Raw genomic sequence first — 15,490 nt, forward strand, 5'->3', positions numbered from 1 at the left:
GAAAGACCCACAAACCAAAAAATCTCACAGATCTTTGGCTTAGTTATCAAAAGCTATGTTTTCTAGCGACTTTTTGAACACTCTACAGAGGCAAGTAACGCATCAGGCATGTCAGACAGAGCCGCGAAAAGATCTCTACAATGTGCTTGCGGGTTAACCTATCTAGCGTACTGGGATAGATATATCGAAATTCTCCGTGCAGAATAACAGTCATTTAGCCGTCTGTTAGCAAAAAAATACAATATAATAGCTCGACTCACAAGGGATAAGGATCGTTGATTGGTCGTTGACCCATTGGATTAATGGGTATGACACCTTTGTTAAGATCGCCGCAGAGCGTGTCTCTAGGAGATAATTTGCCGTCAACAAGTCTCTCACTGCATCGAAAACTAGCTCGATGGTACGGGGGTTTGCGGACCTTTGGAGGGTGCTCGTGATCTTTAGCCTGCAAAGTTATCAGTAACAAAAGTATCGTACATTAAAGGTGGTGTTATATCAGGCATAAGAAACTCACGTGACTGTGCTAATTCGGTGTAAAACATAGAAAGCAGTTAATTAAATAATATCTATCATATATTCCAGAAAAATTATTATCGGAGAAGAATAAAAACAGATTTTAGTGTTCCCGTATATCTATTATAGTTTATTTTCTTCCAATAATCTTAATACCCCGTGTTAAAACTTTTCGAATTGAGTTCTAAGTAGAGATGCGCGTTTTTACTGATAAAAAGGATGTACCACATCAAAATCTGTGATATCGAGATGGACTTAATAGGACCAAATTAATTGAATTACGATAAATTAACTGAATACAAAATTCTAAAACATAAATAGGTCGAGTCAGCTATACAGTTGTACCTCTGGGTAACATTACGAAGGGGGGAAAAAGGACATTTGCAATCGTCACTCGATCATCAGTTGGCGAAGATCGCTCCTCGACATGATAAGTTAAATGAGTGAAGCACGGAACCAGAAGCCACTGCTGCTGACGAAAGTTAAATAGAAGACGCGTTTACTGCGATACTTGTCGACACGTGAAGAGAAACCAGCTATAACTAGCATAACACTTTATCATTGTGTTTTGCTAAAAATCAAAAAGATGTTCCGGCAGACAGGCGAAAAACGTGTCCGGATAAGTTGAAGTTATCGTTCGCATAATGGAACAAGCGAATATAAATGAGAATATATATATGTATATATATATATATATATATATATATATATCCAAGTAATGAATTGACGACTAGACGATCTGCTCGTGAGCAGACTAAGAATCTCTTCACAATAACTGAATGAGCAGGACGTGCTATTCACCGTCTGTAAAGCCATCGATAACCAGTCGAAGTAGTCTGAGCTTATATAATGTTCTCCCTAGCTGACTGCAAAAGGTAATTAATGGAAACCGACGTTTACACTGAACACTACATCGTGAACGTTAACGTCAAAATACGTAGAACCACACGCTCGTCCGCTAGACGAATCACGATAATAAAGATTACATTTTATTGTGATATAACGTTAATTAGAGTTCAGCGGGTGACACTTTGTAAGACTGGAACTTCTACTGCAGTAAATGCATGTATAATGTCAGGACTAGTAACAGAGTAATTAAGAGGCAAATACCTTTATAAACGAATAATATCCTTGTTCGAATTGGGGTTCTGACAGGAACGGCCCCCGAGGTCGAAATTGCGTCTCGGCTCTTTGAACTAGCAGCGGTACAATCATGCAGATAACGAACAGACAAACTCGAGGTGGCATTGACTCGAAGCCTTGGTTACGGTGACCTAACATAATGGATCCGTGATGGCAGATAGGCAGGCTGAAAATCACAAGTAAAAATACACAGACACACACACACAAACACACACACATAACGATACATATGTGAGCAATATCAATGAGTTCAAAATGAATAGCGGGATCGTTCTCCGCTTCTCGATAACTCGAATAAGCGTGACGCTACACCGTGCCGATATCAAGTAATTACTGCTTAATAGTAAATCATGGGCCGGATAGGTAGATTCTTGGATTCGAATAAGATCGTGAGCAAAAGTGAGAATATTTTATAATAGGAATACGTTGAAGATGGGCTGCGGTGCGTTGTCAAGCCGGAACGAGAAAAACGCCAGTGATAAAAGGCAGTCGCTTCTTGTAAAGAAACCTAGTTGGACCTAATATATTGCAGATCATGATATTTGTACTCGATTAATAGTATTTATATTTTTGACTTTAGTACCTATATAATTTAAAATTGCATAACCTATCCTAAATATATCAATTCTACTATAGAATAGTGTATATATATATATATATATATTTATGTATATGTACATTAAATCCCTTGTCCTATGTTGCATCTTCTATCGGGTACGGTGGTGGCATTCGAATCGTTTAAGGTGTCACATATTTTAAACTGGTATCCCGTCATCGTATCACCGTGCTTAGTTAAGTAATGAATAGGAAGCGTTCCAAAGTCAGCGAATATCGGCTGGCGTAAAAGTCCGCGGACGCACACTTCCCTTAGCGGGCTGACTTTCGTTCTACATGTATCGTACAGAAGATAACGGCAATCCTCTGATCATTCAGACTACAGTGGTTAAAGTTCGCAAGTAAAACACAGCGCCTTTTAAGTTGTTGCTTTCGAAGCCAATGCAGACCGTTGGATGAAGTGGACGGATGCATTGAACATATCACCTATTTTGTCTAAATCGGAATCAGTAGAATGTGGTTTTGCTATGTTAAAAATCAGCTGGTCATACTCTATGCCAAAAAAATCTGCAAAAACTAAACAAGCTGCGCTACAATTTTCAATAGAAAAATGAAAATACTGAATTTCACTTTCTTTAGATAGTCATTAGATGCTTTTTAGCTTTAGGCAGATCAGCAGTACCACGCTAGTAAAAATGTTTCCCTGCTATGAGACACTGATGCATCCGGGTCTAATTGAAATATCTGCAAAGTCTTAATTTTCAAGAAATCATGTAAGGCACGGAAAAATTATTGACCCGAACAGCATACCCCCGAAACTAGGAAAACCTATATGTTTAAAATAAGGCCCGTTTTTATTTCCGTCTTACCTGATATTTCGGTAATGATCGAGCCAGCTATCTGTTTGAGAAGAAATATCTTCTACATGGGGTCATAAGGTTTGCACGTAGAGCGGGGGGCCGCAATACTAATAGGATGATTTCCTGTTTTTTGTCAGTTCTAGGTCGATGCCTATTCCTAAATGATTAAATATTTGACATATAATTGAGGTGATCTTTTTTCGGCAACATATAAAGTATTAAAATTCGCTGTGTATACCAATGAAATTGCGGCTTTTCTTTTTTTAAAGTCAATAATGAGCCAACTGTGCTAAATTATGTATAGTAACGTATTATTTTTACGACCTTTATTGTTGGCAAGTGCTAGTGCGGCTATCAGAGAGTTCCCTTAGGAAGTTTCCACTATATATGCGTCTTTTCTTCTTACTGATCCACCTGTGGACGAGTAATTTCATGACGTTTCAACTTAATAGAATAAACTTCGATGAACCAGTTTACCTTAGGAAAATGGCTTTTTTTTCTACACGTACTATTTTCTCTTCTAAATATTTGCTGAGGCGCACTTATTGCTGTATCACATATTTGTATATAGTTCGCGTATGCCGTACATATAGTTTCTTTTATATAGTTCGCGCAGTAATTTCAAGCAACCTAACTCTCGATTGCCGATCATTGTCGGCGACCAAGTAAAAGATAACGATTTCGGCTGCCGACTAAATAGAAGCTTCTGAAGAATAACATCCGGGGCCATCTATGGGCAGAAGCTGACCGAGTTAAGCGACATCATCAAAGCGAGTGTTGTGAGGCGTTTGTCCACCACCCAGTAAGAAGATGGACGCTAGCTGATAGACCAGCTCTGGTGTCGTTGGCTTGAAGCAGATACGTCAGTAACGAGGCCTTAAAAACGGGTTCTACAGAAAAAGAAAGGAATTTTTCTCGATCCACATATTGACCTTGAGCATTGATATTTGCGCTTACGGAGTGTTCGTTTACCGTAATACCTGTGATTTAATTACTGGGAAGTAGCATGATATCAGTTGACACCTCATCGCCGAACAGGTCGTATTCAATAATGGTGCAAACAAGCGTTCTACATCTTCAGGCAGAGATAGCTATAAACACCCAGCGACTAAAGCGTGAGATTCCTCAGTTTTATTATAAGTCGCGTTTTTCCTATATAATATTGTGGCTTGGGCCACGGTGACTAAGAAACTGTTTAATATATACGACGGGACCAATACTGTTTGCAGTATATACGCAGCGATTTTTCAACGCGCCGGGTTCCGATTTGAAATTTTTCAACCATCGGTCAGGCTATTCAACTAATGAATTAGCCCACTTATAGCGCACTTATTTTTGTATCGGTAACTTCAAGCTGAAGATGACAGTGCAAATATGGTAGTAACTTAAATCAGTATCGGTACTTCTCAGTGTACTGACATTCAACGTGACCTTATCGATTTTCCTCAAACAGTCTTGCGGAGAGGTTTTACCTGAATCGGGTAAACGGGATGATAGCTCGCCACGAAAATATTTACATGAAAAGAGCAGCATAAACTAGACACGGAACTTTTCACCCATTCGTCGGAGCTAGAAAGATATCCATCGGAGCAGATGATGATAACCCAGGCGTAACGCACCGACTTGAAGCATTGCCCCCCCAGTGAAAGACTGAATCGCAAACTCCATTAAAGCAAATGTTGCGAAACGAATGACGGGCGAAGCTGAAAAGCTATGGGTGGGATCTGGGAGTCCATTCGCATTTATTCCTCTTCAATCTGTCAGATTTTGACACGATCCGATACTGAATAAAGTCGTGTTTACTATCACCTAGGATTTCCGAAGGGCATTCTTCATCGTAATACAAGGCCCTCTGGTTCAACACGTTACTCTCGTTTTTGGGCGAATTAGTAATGCCATTAGTAATATTGGAGTTCACGCAGATTGCAGCTGCCCACCTAGCCTTTAGTTGAGGATGAAACAAACGTTTCGATGGCCTGCAACGTGTCTCATTTTTGTGTCAGGACATAGTTCGATGCCAATGGCATCCAAGATTTAAATAGAGCGAATGCTTCGTAGGTAACTCGCAGAGTGAGATGCACGTGATCGCGAATCTCATTGCATCGTATAGGCGAACAGTGAAGCTTCAATGAACACGCAACAGCAGGAAATTCTCATCGATGAGTCTGGTAGTGGATCTGGAACCTGCTGTTACCGCCACGAAGAACCAGACTGAAGATGGATAGCGTTATAAGCAGCTTGCTTAGAAGAAAAGTATTCAAGGGGATCTGAATAGAAAATCGTGTAACAGAATCCCGACAAGATTGACAAGTTGTAGACCTGTAACTTTATTTAAAGCCATACCAATGCAATTCCTGAGATAAATCGAAACGTTTAATCTTTAAACATCCAGTTCTAATTTTTTCAATGAATCGTCTACTCACAGGATAACGGGTTATATGTTTGATAATAAAATATAACAGTACAAGAAAACGTTTCCATATACCGAAAAGTCTTAGGCTTATAACTGGTCTATAATAATTTTTAATTATGTAGTGTTATATTCTGTGGACCAAAACGTAATTTCGTCATTCGGTATTTTTCAGTGTTGTGCTACAGTATGACGACTCTAGGCGCCGTAGAACCTTTATACTGCCATGTATTTGACAGACTACGACGCATACAGCCAAGTTGTAGTTAGGGTTCATAGTTTCATTATTGTTAGAAAACTATCTCCTTTAGATACTACCAAATTCTGTAAGTTCTATTGTAATGCCGTACATAGGTAATCCATAATCCTAACGTTAAGCTGTCCTTAAAGGTTGTCGTAAGGCACATATCTCCCTTTCCCGATTTCGATCACACCATTCGAGCAGCGATATACATACGTTCAATCCTTTGGTACCGAGATTTCGCGTAAGACGTACTTTCTTGCCTTTAAAATGTCCTCATTTAAAAGTGCAGGCTGTAGTTCAGGCCAGATCGGTGGCTAAATCTTCGCTGGGCAAACAGTTTTTCAGTGTGCTGATTAGCCCAAGCTGGATTGATCTTTGATGCAAGACAGCCTTGAGTTGAGCCCTGCCCGTTTAACCGTAGCGGTAATAAGTTCGAATCCATATTCCAAATTCCGAACCAACTCTTTTGAACCAACCCTTTTCACAAGTGCGTTCAGGTACTGCCCATTTGTATTCAGTGTCGCATATAACCCTCGTTTTTCAGCTGCGTTTCCTCTGGTGGTGATTTAAGATAAACAGTAAGGAGCAATTCGTTAGTTTCATGATTTAATAGCAAAAAAATCCGCTACTAACAAACCTAAGCAAGATGCAAATTTTTCTACAACTCTAGAAAAGCTCTCAGAGTAAAGGCGTCAAGTTTTCACAGTCTAAAAGTGTCGAAGTTACTTTCCGCACCAACTTGATATCCATACACATATATGAACTCGCTGTTTAATGAATTAGCATATCAGTAATTATTAGTCCGTCTGAGAAATCTAAATCCCTATTTTGTTAAAAATTACAAGCTTATTTATTATTTGAGGGTTTACAATTATTTAGTATTTGCTTTAAAGATTATTTTAAATTGTAGCATCAAGTAGCATATCGTACGTACCGTATAACCGAAAAGTAAACAGATGTGTGTGTTAAGGCCAGCTCTGAAATGAATGAATAACTCAGGTGTCGATCCCCGACAATTGTAAAATTCAAATTACCTCATATGCCATAGTTAAAGGCTTCGGAATCAATCTTGTGTAATTAAGAGTCCCATCCCTGTGGAGGATGCAATGATAAAAACAATTATCGTAGAAAATCTTCAGATCATAGCTAATTATCTAAACGACTAAATCAATAAGAAAAAAACTCAGCCATCTTCGCGAAAGTCTTCTCAAGGTCTTCTTTCTTCCATTTTTGTGGCCGTTCTCTCCTGAATTAGTGTATTTAGAGATTTTTGACCCTTCTCCGGGCTTCGAGTACGCCGAGTACCTCGCAACTGAAAATCTGGAGTCTGTGAGGGTCTTGCTGCGAGCATTACTGCTACGGAAGCGGTGTACTACCTGCCTAACCTCCAGTGCATTTATTCTGTTTCCCAGCAGCCGAAAGCTATTTCCGAACTGCGCATGCACTCATGTTTCTGTACAGAAACATGCCGCCTTTTTTTGAATTAACGCGCATTAGCTGGCGATCAGTTCTTCACTTCATCTGCGCTTCTTCATTTGCAAATCGGTCCGAACGCAACGTAGTTCTTGTTCAAAAGAACAGACGGGTTGCCTTATCAGCGGCCACGATCTCAACGCGCGGCAGCTCTGGATGCCGACGGCAATACGCTCCAAGCGTAGGGAAGATTGTTGCCACGACGCTCTTCGACATCTTTACTCCAGTCGTATAAAGCCTGTGTTGTGGACTGCAATCACGTTTCGTTGAAGATCGGGCTCAGAGGGTTATTTTTGCTTGGAATGCCAATTTGGGCGCAACGGTTAACAACAGCAACAACGAAATCACTGACACTGCTACTATCAGGGAAATAGATAATATGCCAAGTGAGCGCAGTGGGTCTCGCTTGAACGCCATCGAATAAATCGCACCATAGCGGCGCCAAAGGTGACGCGTCTCCTACCTGCCCTCGACGATAGCTCTGACTACCGCAGCAGAAGCGTTAGAGCAAATTTGAGGTCCAATAATCCGCCAGTTTGTAGGCATCGGGAAAGCGAAAACGCAAATGTCGGCGAGATCTGTGCGGTGAAAGACCAACAAGTTACTATTCAGCCGTCGACGAACTTCTACTGTTTTGAAATAACAGTACTCCAAAACAGTAAAGTAGTTCAAATTGGCGCTGTAGACCAGCTATGGTCGCAGCAAACGTCAGTTTATTCGAGGGAAAAAATGTAGCATGGAGGTGGGTCAGGAAAACGGAAAATTTTATTGTTATCTTGAACAGACGTTAGGTAAACCGCAGGGATGAACTGCGTCGGCGTTTTTATTCACACTCCGGTTAAGTAAATAAAAAACGGAAGCTTTACATTAAAGCCGGTGGGTAAATATCGGCGAGGTGTTTTCGGGTCGACAGTTGAACTTCTGGGCCAATGGGGCTAGATGATGCCGAAACATACCCTATTTAGTTGAAACAGAAAGTACAAAATGAAAATCCCTGACTGTTGTGTTGAGCCGACGTTAAGCAATTCTGACACGAGTGTAGCACGGCCTATGAATAGAAATCAGCCAGAAATCGTACTCTCAAGCTAGAAGCCATAACGTTGATTTTCGGGGTTTGCGTATTTGATGTAGACAATGTTTATAAATAACTAAATGTGCAATCTCGAGAGTTGTCTAGCTCTGGCAAGAAGACCATGACCAGTTAAGCTCACTCAAAAGAATAATTGCAACGTGCCGTTTGGCAAAAATCAAGTTCAAGTTGGATCTTTACTAAGCAGTAGGTACTTATTCACTACTGTTGGTAAGTTGCTACGGCTGTGCCGCTGTACAAAATTATTTGGTGCATATGTATATGTGTAGCGCTAATATACACTCAACTTACCCGACGTAACTTCAAACCAACTTTCAGTTGTTACGCAACGTTTTATTACACATGTAGCGCGATTCATGTTGGTTTATAAGACTTTTAGTTATTATAATGGATGTCTCAGTAATGCGACATATGTCGTACTACGCCAATATTGCGTAAACTATTCCCTGACAATTCTGGCCTTCCTTTAAATCTTTTTGAGCCTTTTAAGTCTACTGTTGTCGTCAATAAACGAATGCCAAATTCATTTGCGGAAGAACAGTGACAGCAGTGCACGCAGTCCTAGATCAAGATACTAATATGTGCTTTATCCATATAAGCGAATTCGGCCCCTTCAAATTGTATACATCATGTAACAACAATACATCTAAGTATTGTTGTTAAAAGAAAGCTAATTCGTAAATAACCAACCCAGCCAGCCAGCCAGAGAAAAAAAAACCCACAGAGTTGCTTAATTCTACTGTGGTTATTTTTCCAGATTGTGATTGGGATTTTCGTTTTTTTTTTTTTTTTCGTACGTGGGTTATTAAAACTATTTCGCTTTGTTGTTACCAGTCATTTTCGTTAATAAAAATTCATTTATTTTTTGCTTCTACTATTGTGGCCTACTTTACGAACCCATCTGTTGACCTCAATACTATAAACATATACAATTTCCATATAAATATCTCCGTTGTCCGATATTGAATCAACATGAGGCAGTTGCCCAGTCGGCATAGCTCCCTTGTTTGCCGTTGCCCTGTCAACGTGTTCCCTGTTTTCGTCAATTAGAATAGCTGTTCTTGTCTTGCTGCTATCCCCTATCACGTCAACGTTGACTCAGTGAAAGCCGCCCCCCATCTTGTCGTTACTGTCGCCTCTTCACGCGGGATATTAGCGTTACTAATCGTCCTAGTGGAGCTTCTATCGCTATAATAATAGCAGCATCAGCGGAAGAAACAAGCACAACCTCTCGAGCGGTCATCATTGTTGCACACAATATTGGTCATAACCATAAATGTCAAGACTTCTTTTTTTTGTCCTCCTTGTGACAGTCATCTGCAATACTGTCAGGACACGAAAAAGTGGATAGGGCAATAAGAAAAGTTTTGCTGCTTTCCAACGAAATCGAAACGGCCGGATGTCTGACGAGCGAGACCCATCCCACGTCTTCGACGGAAGAACGTCCGCGAATCGGAAGTAGAGCCGGCTTAAAACGAGTTTACTTCCAGAAAATATCTCTGCTATCCATTCCATAGATATGAATTATCGCTCTGCTGCTGGTGCTACTATTGTACAACGCTTGATATCGGCCTCGTTCATCGCGGACCGTAAATTGTTACCAATTGGCACATAAACCAGGTACATACAAGTATATACGTGTAGCAGCCATCTTATCCGCGTAGCCGATAAACTCATTATCTTCAACCTTTATATACGCCTGATTTTTCGAGCTGTTCTTCTTTCCTTGTTGTTTGTTTAGATCTGAACAGGTTTTAATGACCAAACAATGCACATAGCGGACCTTTGTCGACGCATAACGGACCGGCTAAATGTCATACAATAGTCATCTATCCTTAAGTGCGGGCACGATAGGCTTTATGGGAAATAAGCACTTGCCAGAGATCAATACGACAAATAATAAACGGTTATTTATAAAGTTATTGAATACAGCTAGAGAAAGCTATCGATGAAGACTGACAGACTGTGAAGTCGAAGCATGTTTTCACTTTGCGGCTGTGCAGGTCATAGCGATAAACTAAGAAGAAGTCACTCGTATCGTGACGTTTCTCTATGGAACTCTTCCTTTCTTCAAATAATCACTTCAGCTCTATTCGAGTGATTGCTTCTACGTCTGAACTTTCTACTTGCAGTGACTGATGACGGCGCTGATTTGAACCTCAGATTATGGCGCGCCTCGAATGTCGCCGTTAAACACACTGAAAGGCACGATAGTGGCCTGTCTGTTGGCGATGCTGTTGCTAATAGAGTTATTGAATGAAAAATTTTTAGTCTATCAGTGATTGAGTACAAGATATACGTTATTGGTTCGAGGTAAAATGTGGGCAATGCATAGTTCCGGTAATTCGTAACACGCTTGGTGGTATCAATCATTCCTCCTAGTGAACACAAATAAAGCATTCTGAATCATACTTGATAAAGATTGTTACTGATCGTTTTCTGCTTGTACGAAGTCAGACTGCGCAGATTTTCTAGGATTACGATTAGCCTAAAATAAAGGGTCCGAGTTTTACATCTGGTATTGCCGTCAGATATTGCATCGGCTGGCTAACCCGTTTTAGCACGAAACGAACCATATGCCTTAGCCCAATTTCAAGCTAAATCATCTCTTACTATATCCTAGCTAAGTCTAATGGGCAAACACGTTACCGGTGGATCATCACGGATTTCGGATTATAACCAACCAACTAAGTCTGATAGTTTTCAAGATGATTTCAATGATTATTATACTGGTTTTAGCTCCTCCTTTCTATGACGACCGCGCATCACTGACACAGTATATCAAATAAACGACGATATTAACGCTAAGTTGATTTTCTGACAAACAATTATGCAATAATTATAGGCAGCTAGCTACATTTTGTGAATCTTACTAGATTTGCCGGCCAACAACAGATGCAATTATGTATCGGAATGAAACAAGGAGTCCGGCTCAGGATCAAATCATTTAGCCTACTTCATGCAGTTGAGGTTATTCTTAGCGCTACTTCGTTGGTCAATGGCGCATGACGATTCTGTCAGGCTAATACCATACACAAGAAGCCATCACCAAACGACAGTCAGCTGTATAGTGAAGCACCGTGTTAACAATATCAACAACGAAACATGTCAATGGATGCTTTCTTGAACGATATCCGATATGGAAGAGTTGCTGGGCTGGCCCAGATGGCCGATTGGCAAACAAACGGAACTGAACCAATATCTGTTCGTTGTGCCAATGAAAGGCTATGAACGATCACTTTAGAGAACTTTCCTCGTAACTGGCGACAGAATACCTACCTCGACGGTTCTCAATTAATCGTTTCGTTCTATGAAAGTTTAACTGGCATATGAGGGCCATTTACTGGTGCTCGACATCGCAGGACTGTCTCAGACCGACTGTATATAAAATCAAAACATCCGATCGGGTGGGTCGCTTGGCAGTTAGTAAAAGCTGTTGCCTATTTTCTGGAGAAAATGTACGCATCTTACTTGGACCCCATCTTCTTTCTGGTTGGTCACATTCAGTTGGTAGCGGCTTCCCAAAACTTCTTCACAGCGTGAAGAGGGTCATTCCCTTCGTAGATAAACATTGTAACAATGATAAGTCGCCAACAATGAAGACTGAAAATCCGCCGGTCGTTCATGTGGACAAAAAAAATCAAAATGAAAGATTTCATTTGCTTAACCTCATCGATAAGAGTGTACTATGTCCTACTGTAAAAAGTTATAATAACAAATCACAATTACGTTAATTGATCGACACTTACCGATTAGTACGTTCTCGTCAATTATTATCCTTCGAGCCTAGCTTTACGTTATTACGCTTCGTGATATTACGACTCCGTAATCTGTATCATCCAGGTGCCTCGGGGTGATTCAAGATAACCGTAACTAATTTCAATCTACCACAGCATTATCCATCCGATACACTTACACACGAATGTACAGTACAGGTTATCAATGGCGAAAGTACATGATCTTTTCTTTTTTTTTTTTCTTTTTCGCATAAAATCTGTGCACACAAAAAATTAGATTCGCTTTCTGTACTCTCAGCGGTGGAAACTGGTCGCAGCTTCACAGAAAATCTATAGATGTTTCGACGTCTTCAGCAGAAATTCTCTTCTTATCCGGGTCGATTTCGCATCACTTGCAAATTGGATTCTTATCTATGGTAATCTGTTATTCGGCCCAAAACGTTGTTAGCGTTCTACTAGCTACGGACGACGACAGGGACGGCTTGTGGTCTCTGCTTGCTACCAAATTAATGTCCTATTTCGTGGTGTTAATAATATCTGTAGAACGCATGAAAGGCCTGATCACAATGCGAGTAACGGTCTCCGATTCAAGCATTCATTTTCGGTTTGCTTTTTGCTTGGTCCCTTCAACTCTCGGACTGAAAAAAAGTAAGAAATAATAGAACAAAATAGCACTTTCACTTCGTCTTTGCAGCCAAGACGCTTTCGAGGGCTAGCCTTTAGTCAGCAGTCGCAGAAGCAACAAAACGTAGATACGGTAAACAGTAGTCTGTCGTTCGCGTTCGACGCTTTTCGCTATCGATTCCAACGACGCTGTGCCTATTTAGACTGATGTCGGCGCATGCCAGAAATCTGAGACGGATGAAAAACCGTTAACCCAGTGACTTGCTGCGTAACAATTTCTCCGCGACGCCACCGCTGGCGTTGTCGTCGTCTACTTCGTTGTCGTTTTCGGCTTTTCCTCTGCTCGAACTCTTCACAAACTCTCCCCCAACTGTGAAGGCTCGGTTTGACAACAGTTCATTCTAAGGTCATAGACACGTAATGGCGCGGACGAAGCTGATTGCGTACCGACGATGGGACGGCCATGTAAGTTGATGACAGAGAAACCAATAACAGGACACGGAAAATTCAGTACTACAGATCACGGAATGGTGGACACGGTTCAGTTGATGCGGACTGAATATCGTTGATTCATATGGCAGAGTGAGCCTTGTCGAGGCGGCCTATAGGAGCGGCTAAAGGGCGCAGGTCCGCAAACTACGCCTTACATCTTGGGATGTCTTGGCTGTTGGGCGAGTAACCATTTTACCTTGAATGCTTAACTTTCGACGAACAACTTCGGCGTCTGTTTACTATGCTGCTGATTCCAGTTTCGGAAGTAAACTTTTCCACGGCTAAAAATGACAGGTACATCTAGAGCAGCAGTATATGGAATCAGCACGGGTACAAACACAAGGAGTAATCAGGAGACCCAATCGAAACCACACTCTATAGAGACCGCCGATAACAACATAAACAACGAGCCAGTCAAACGTTCCTCATTCCTAGGTGAATTTTTTTTGAACTATTGGAATTTGATAGCGATATCAAGCTATAGCAGGCACTGTCTTAAACAGATACCTTAAAAGCGGTATTCACCATACGTCACCGAAACTTGACCGCCGATCACAGCTTACTTATTACAGTTTGATAGATGAGATCTTTTCATCAGATTCTAAAGCCAAATAAACACAGTTTCACTATTTTTAGTCTGCTTGTAGCACTGATTGTTGGATATGATCGGATATTCGAAATTAAGACAAGTCCAGTGTTAAGTCGTTACTGTGCGCGCAGCGCTTCCAAATTTTCTTCTGGATGTTGTTCGGTGTCGGCCTGACTCGGCGTTAAAGTCCGGGTTCCTATTGGCTTTGCTGCTACTGCTGTATCACCGCATCGGCTTCCCGTGGAAAGGGGATGGAACGACGGCGTTCAGGGGAAAGATACCTCGCTAATGTCTAAAGTTGGCGAGAAGAGAAGGTCCGTCAAAAAAGTTCCACGAAAAGGAAGCAAAAGAAGAGAGGGCGCAGCGACAGGACAAACGTATCCTGCTACACGGGCGACTATGAGTGGTCCCGCAATTTTCGACGCACTGCACCAGTCTTTTACCAAGTCTCTGACGCACTCTTGACTCGTTGGAACAACAGTTGCGCTTAGATCATCGCCTCCATCTTCACCAGCAGAAACTTAAGGGTCATTCCCTCGACTGAAGTGTCTGACTTGGTACATATTGCTTGCTGGAAAAGCCCTGAGTCTTGTACCTCAACGATACGACGCGGCAGCTTTATGATACATGGATTCCAGCCAAACGAGCACTATAACGATGGCCTGTCAAACGGCCACAATAACAAGCTGTTGTCGTTGCTGGCTATTGATAAGGCGGTTGCCGTTGTTCATGTGTCTCCTATTCTTTGATAACGTAGTACCTTAGCAAAAATTCGTCGCTTTCACGCGGTCTTGCCAGGAACACTCTTCAATAGAGAATGGCCACATATATACGCAAATGTATTGCACTTTCAACAAAGTTGGTTATCCTGCTTACGATCCTTACGGTATGCACTGGATATGTCGACAAGCGCTGTGGGGTCCTAGTAGAATGCTACAGCAGGCTTCTGTATCTGTTCGCACCACGGCTGTATCGGCCTGACGTCTGCTTAGTGCGTCAGTCAGAACAGCCGCAACGCACAGTGCACAAACGTTGTAGAAGTGGGCCCGCTCTTCTTCGCGGAGCGGGGCCGTGTAGGGCACTGGGTCACCACAGTTGGAAATGTTGAGCATCGTCGTCATAGATAGCTTACGTATTCAGAGACAAGGCACGCCTGCTCAGGCAGAATTGTACTGGTAGCAGCAGAAATAATAGTTGTCGTGGACAGCAAAAACGTCAAAAAAGTGACGAGCCAAAAGAAATGGTGGAGGCCTCGCTTGAGAGCCGCTACTAGACTTCTTTATAGAAGTACTTCTTTCAAGCTAAAAACATCACATGAAGTATATTGAAGCGTTACGTTAAAATGCAACCTGAACAATCGCAGATAGAGAATCTATGGGGGTATGGGTTGGCGACAGAAGGGTAGAAATTACTTGTGCGTACCTTTAATTATGATAATGATTATAATTTATGACCACTTCAATACCCGGTTCGGGCGGTTACCAACCCTGTCCTACATTAACTTCAATAATTATCCAGTGATCAGATATGTATACGGTTTCTTGTCTTAAAATCTAATTTAAAATACAACACTTTTTTAGTATCTCGTACCGGCTTAGGAAAAGGAAGGCATCTAACTCTGTCGCACAAACACACGTGCTTAAGTAGTCAGGTCCCAAGGCTGTTTTATGGTTGCCTTATTGACGAGTTAAGCAGCACCGCGTTTTTTTTTTTTTTTTTTTTATATTATTGATTTATGCAAAGTGACAGAATATCTTTGA

The 15,490-nt window shown here is 41.3% G+C and overlaps 1 protein-coding gene across 1 annotated transcript in view; it reads right to left on the reverse strand.

The window, feature by feature from the left end:
• Positions 1–13,922, reverse strand: part of spz6 (Spaetzle domain-containing protein 6) — a 32,877-nt gene extending 18,955 nt beyond the window's left edge. The window contains exons 1-3 of the mRNA XM_022836743.2: positions 12,038–13,922; positions 1,624–1,822; positions 261–445 (exon numbers count right to left, since the gene is read on the reverse strand). Of these exons, the coding sequence (XP_022692478.1) occupies positions 261–445; positions 1,624–1,794 (356 nt within the window). The 5' untranslated portion in view covers positions 1,795–1,822; positions 12,038–13,922. The remainder of the gene's footprint in view (positions 1–260; positions 446–1,623; positions 1,823–12,037) is intronic.
• Positions 13,923–15,490: the final 1,568 nt, after the last annotated feature.

This window comes from Varroa jacobsoni, unplaced genomic scaffold, assembly GCF_002532875.2.
Source record: "Varroa jacobsoni isolate VJ856 unplaced genomic scaffold, vjacob_1.0 scaffold_663, whole genome shotgun sequence".
NCBI classification, from domain to species: Eukaryota; Metazoa; Arthropoda; class Arachnida; order Mesostigmata; family Varroidae; genus Varroa; species Varroa jacobsoni.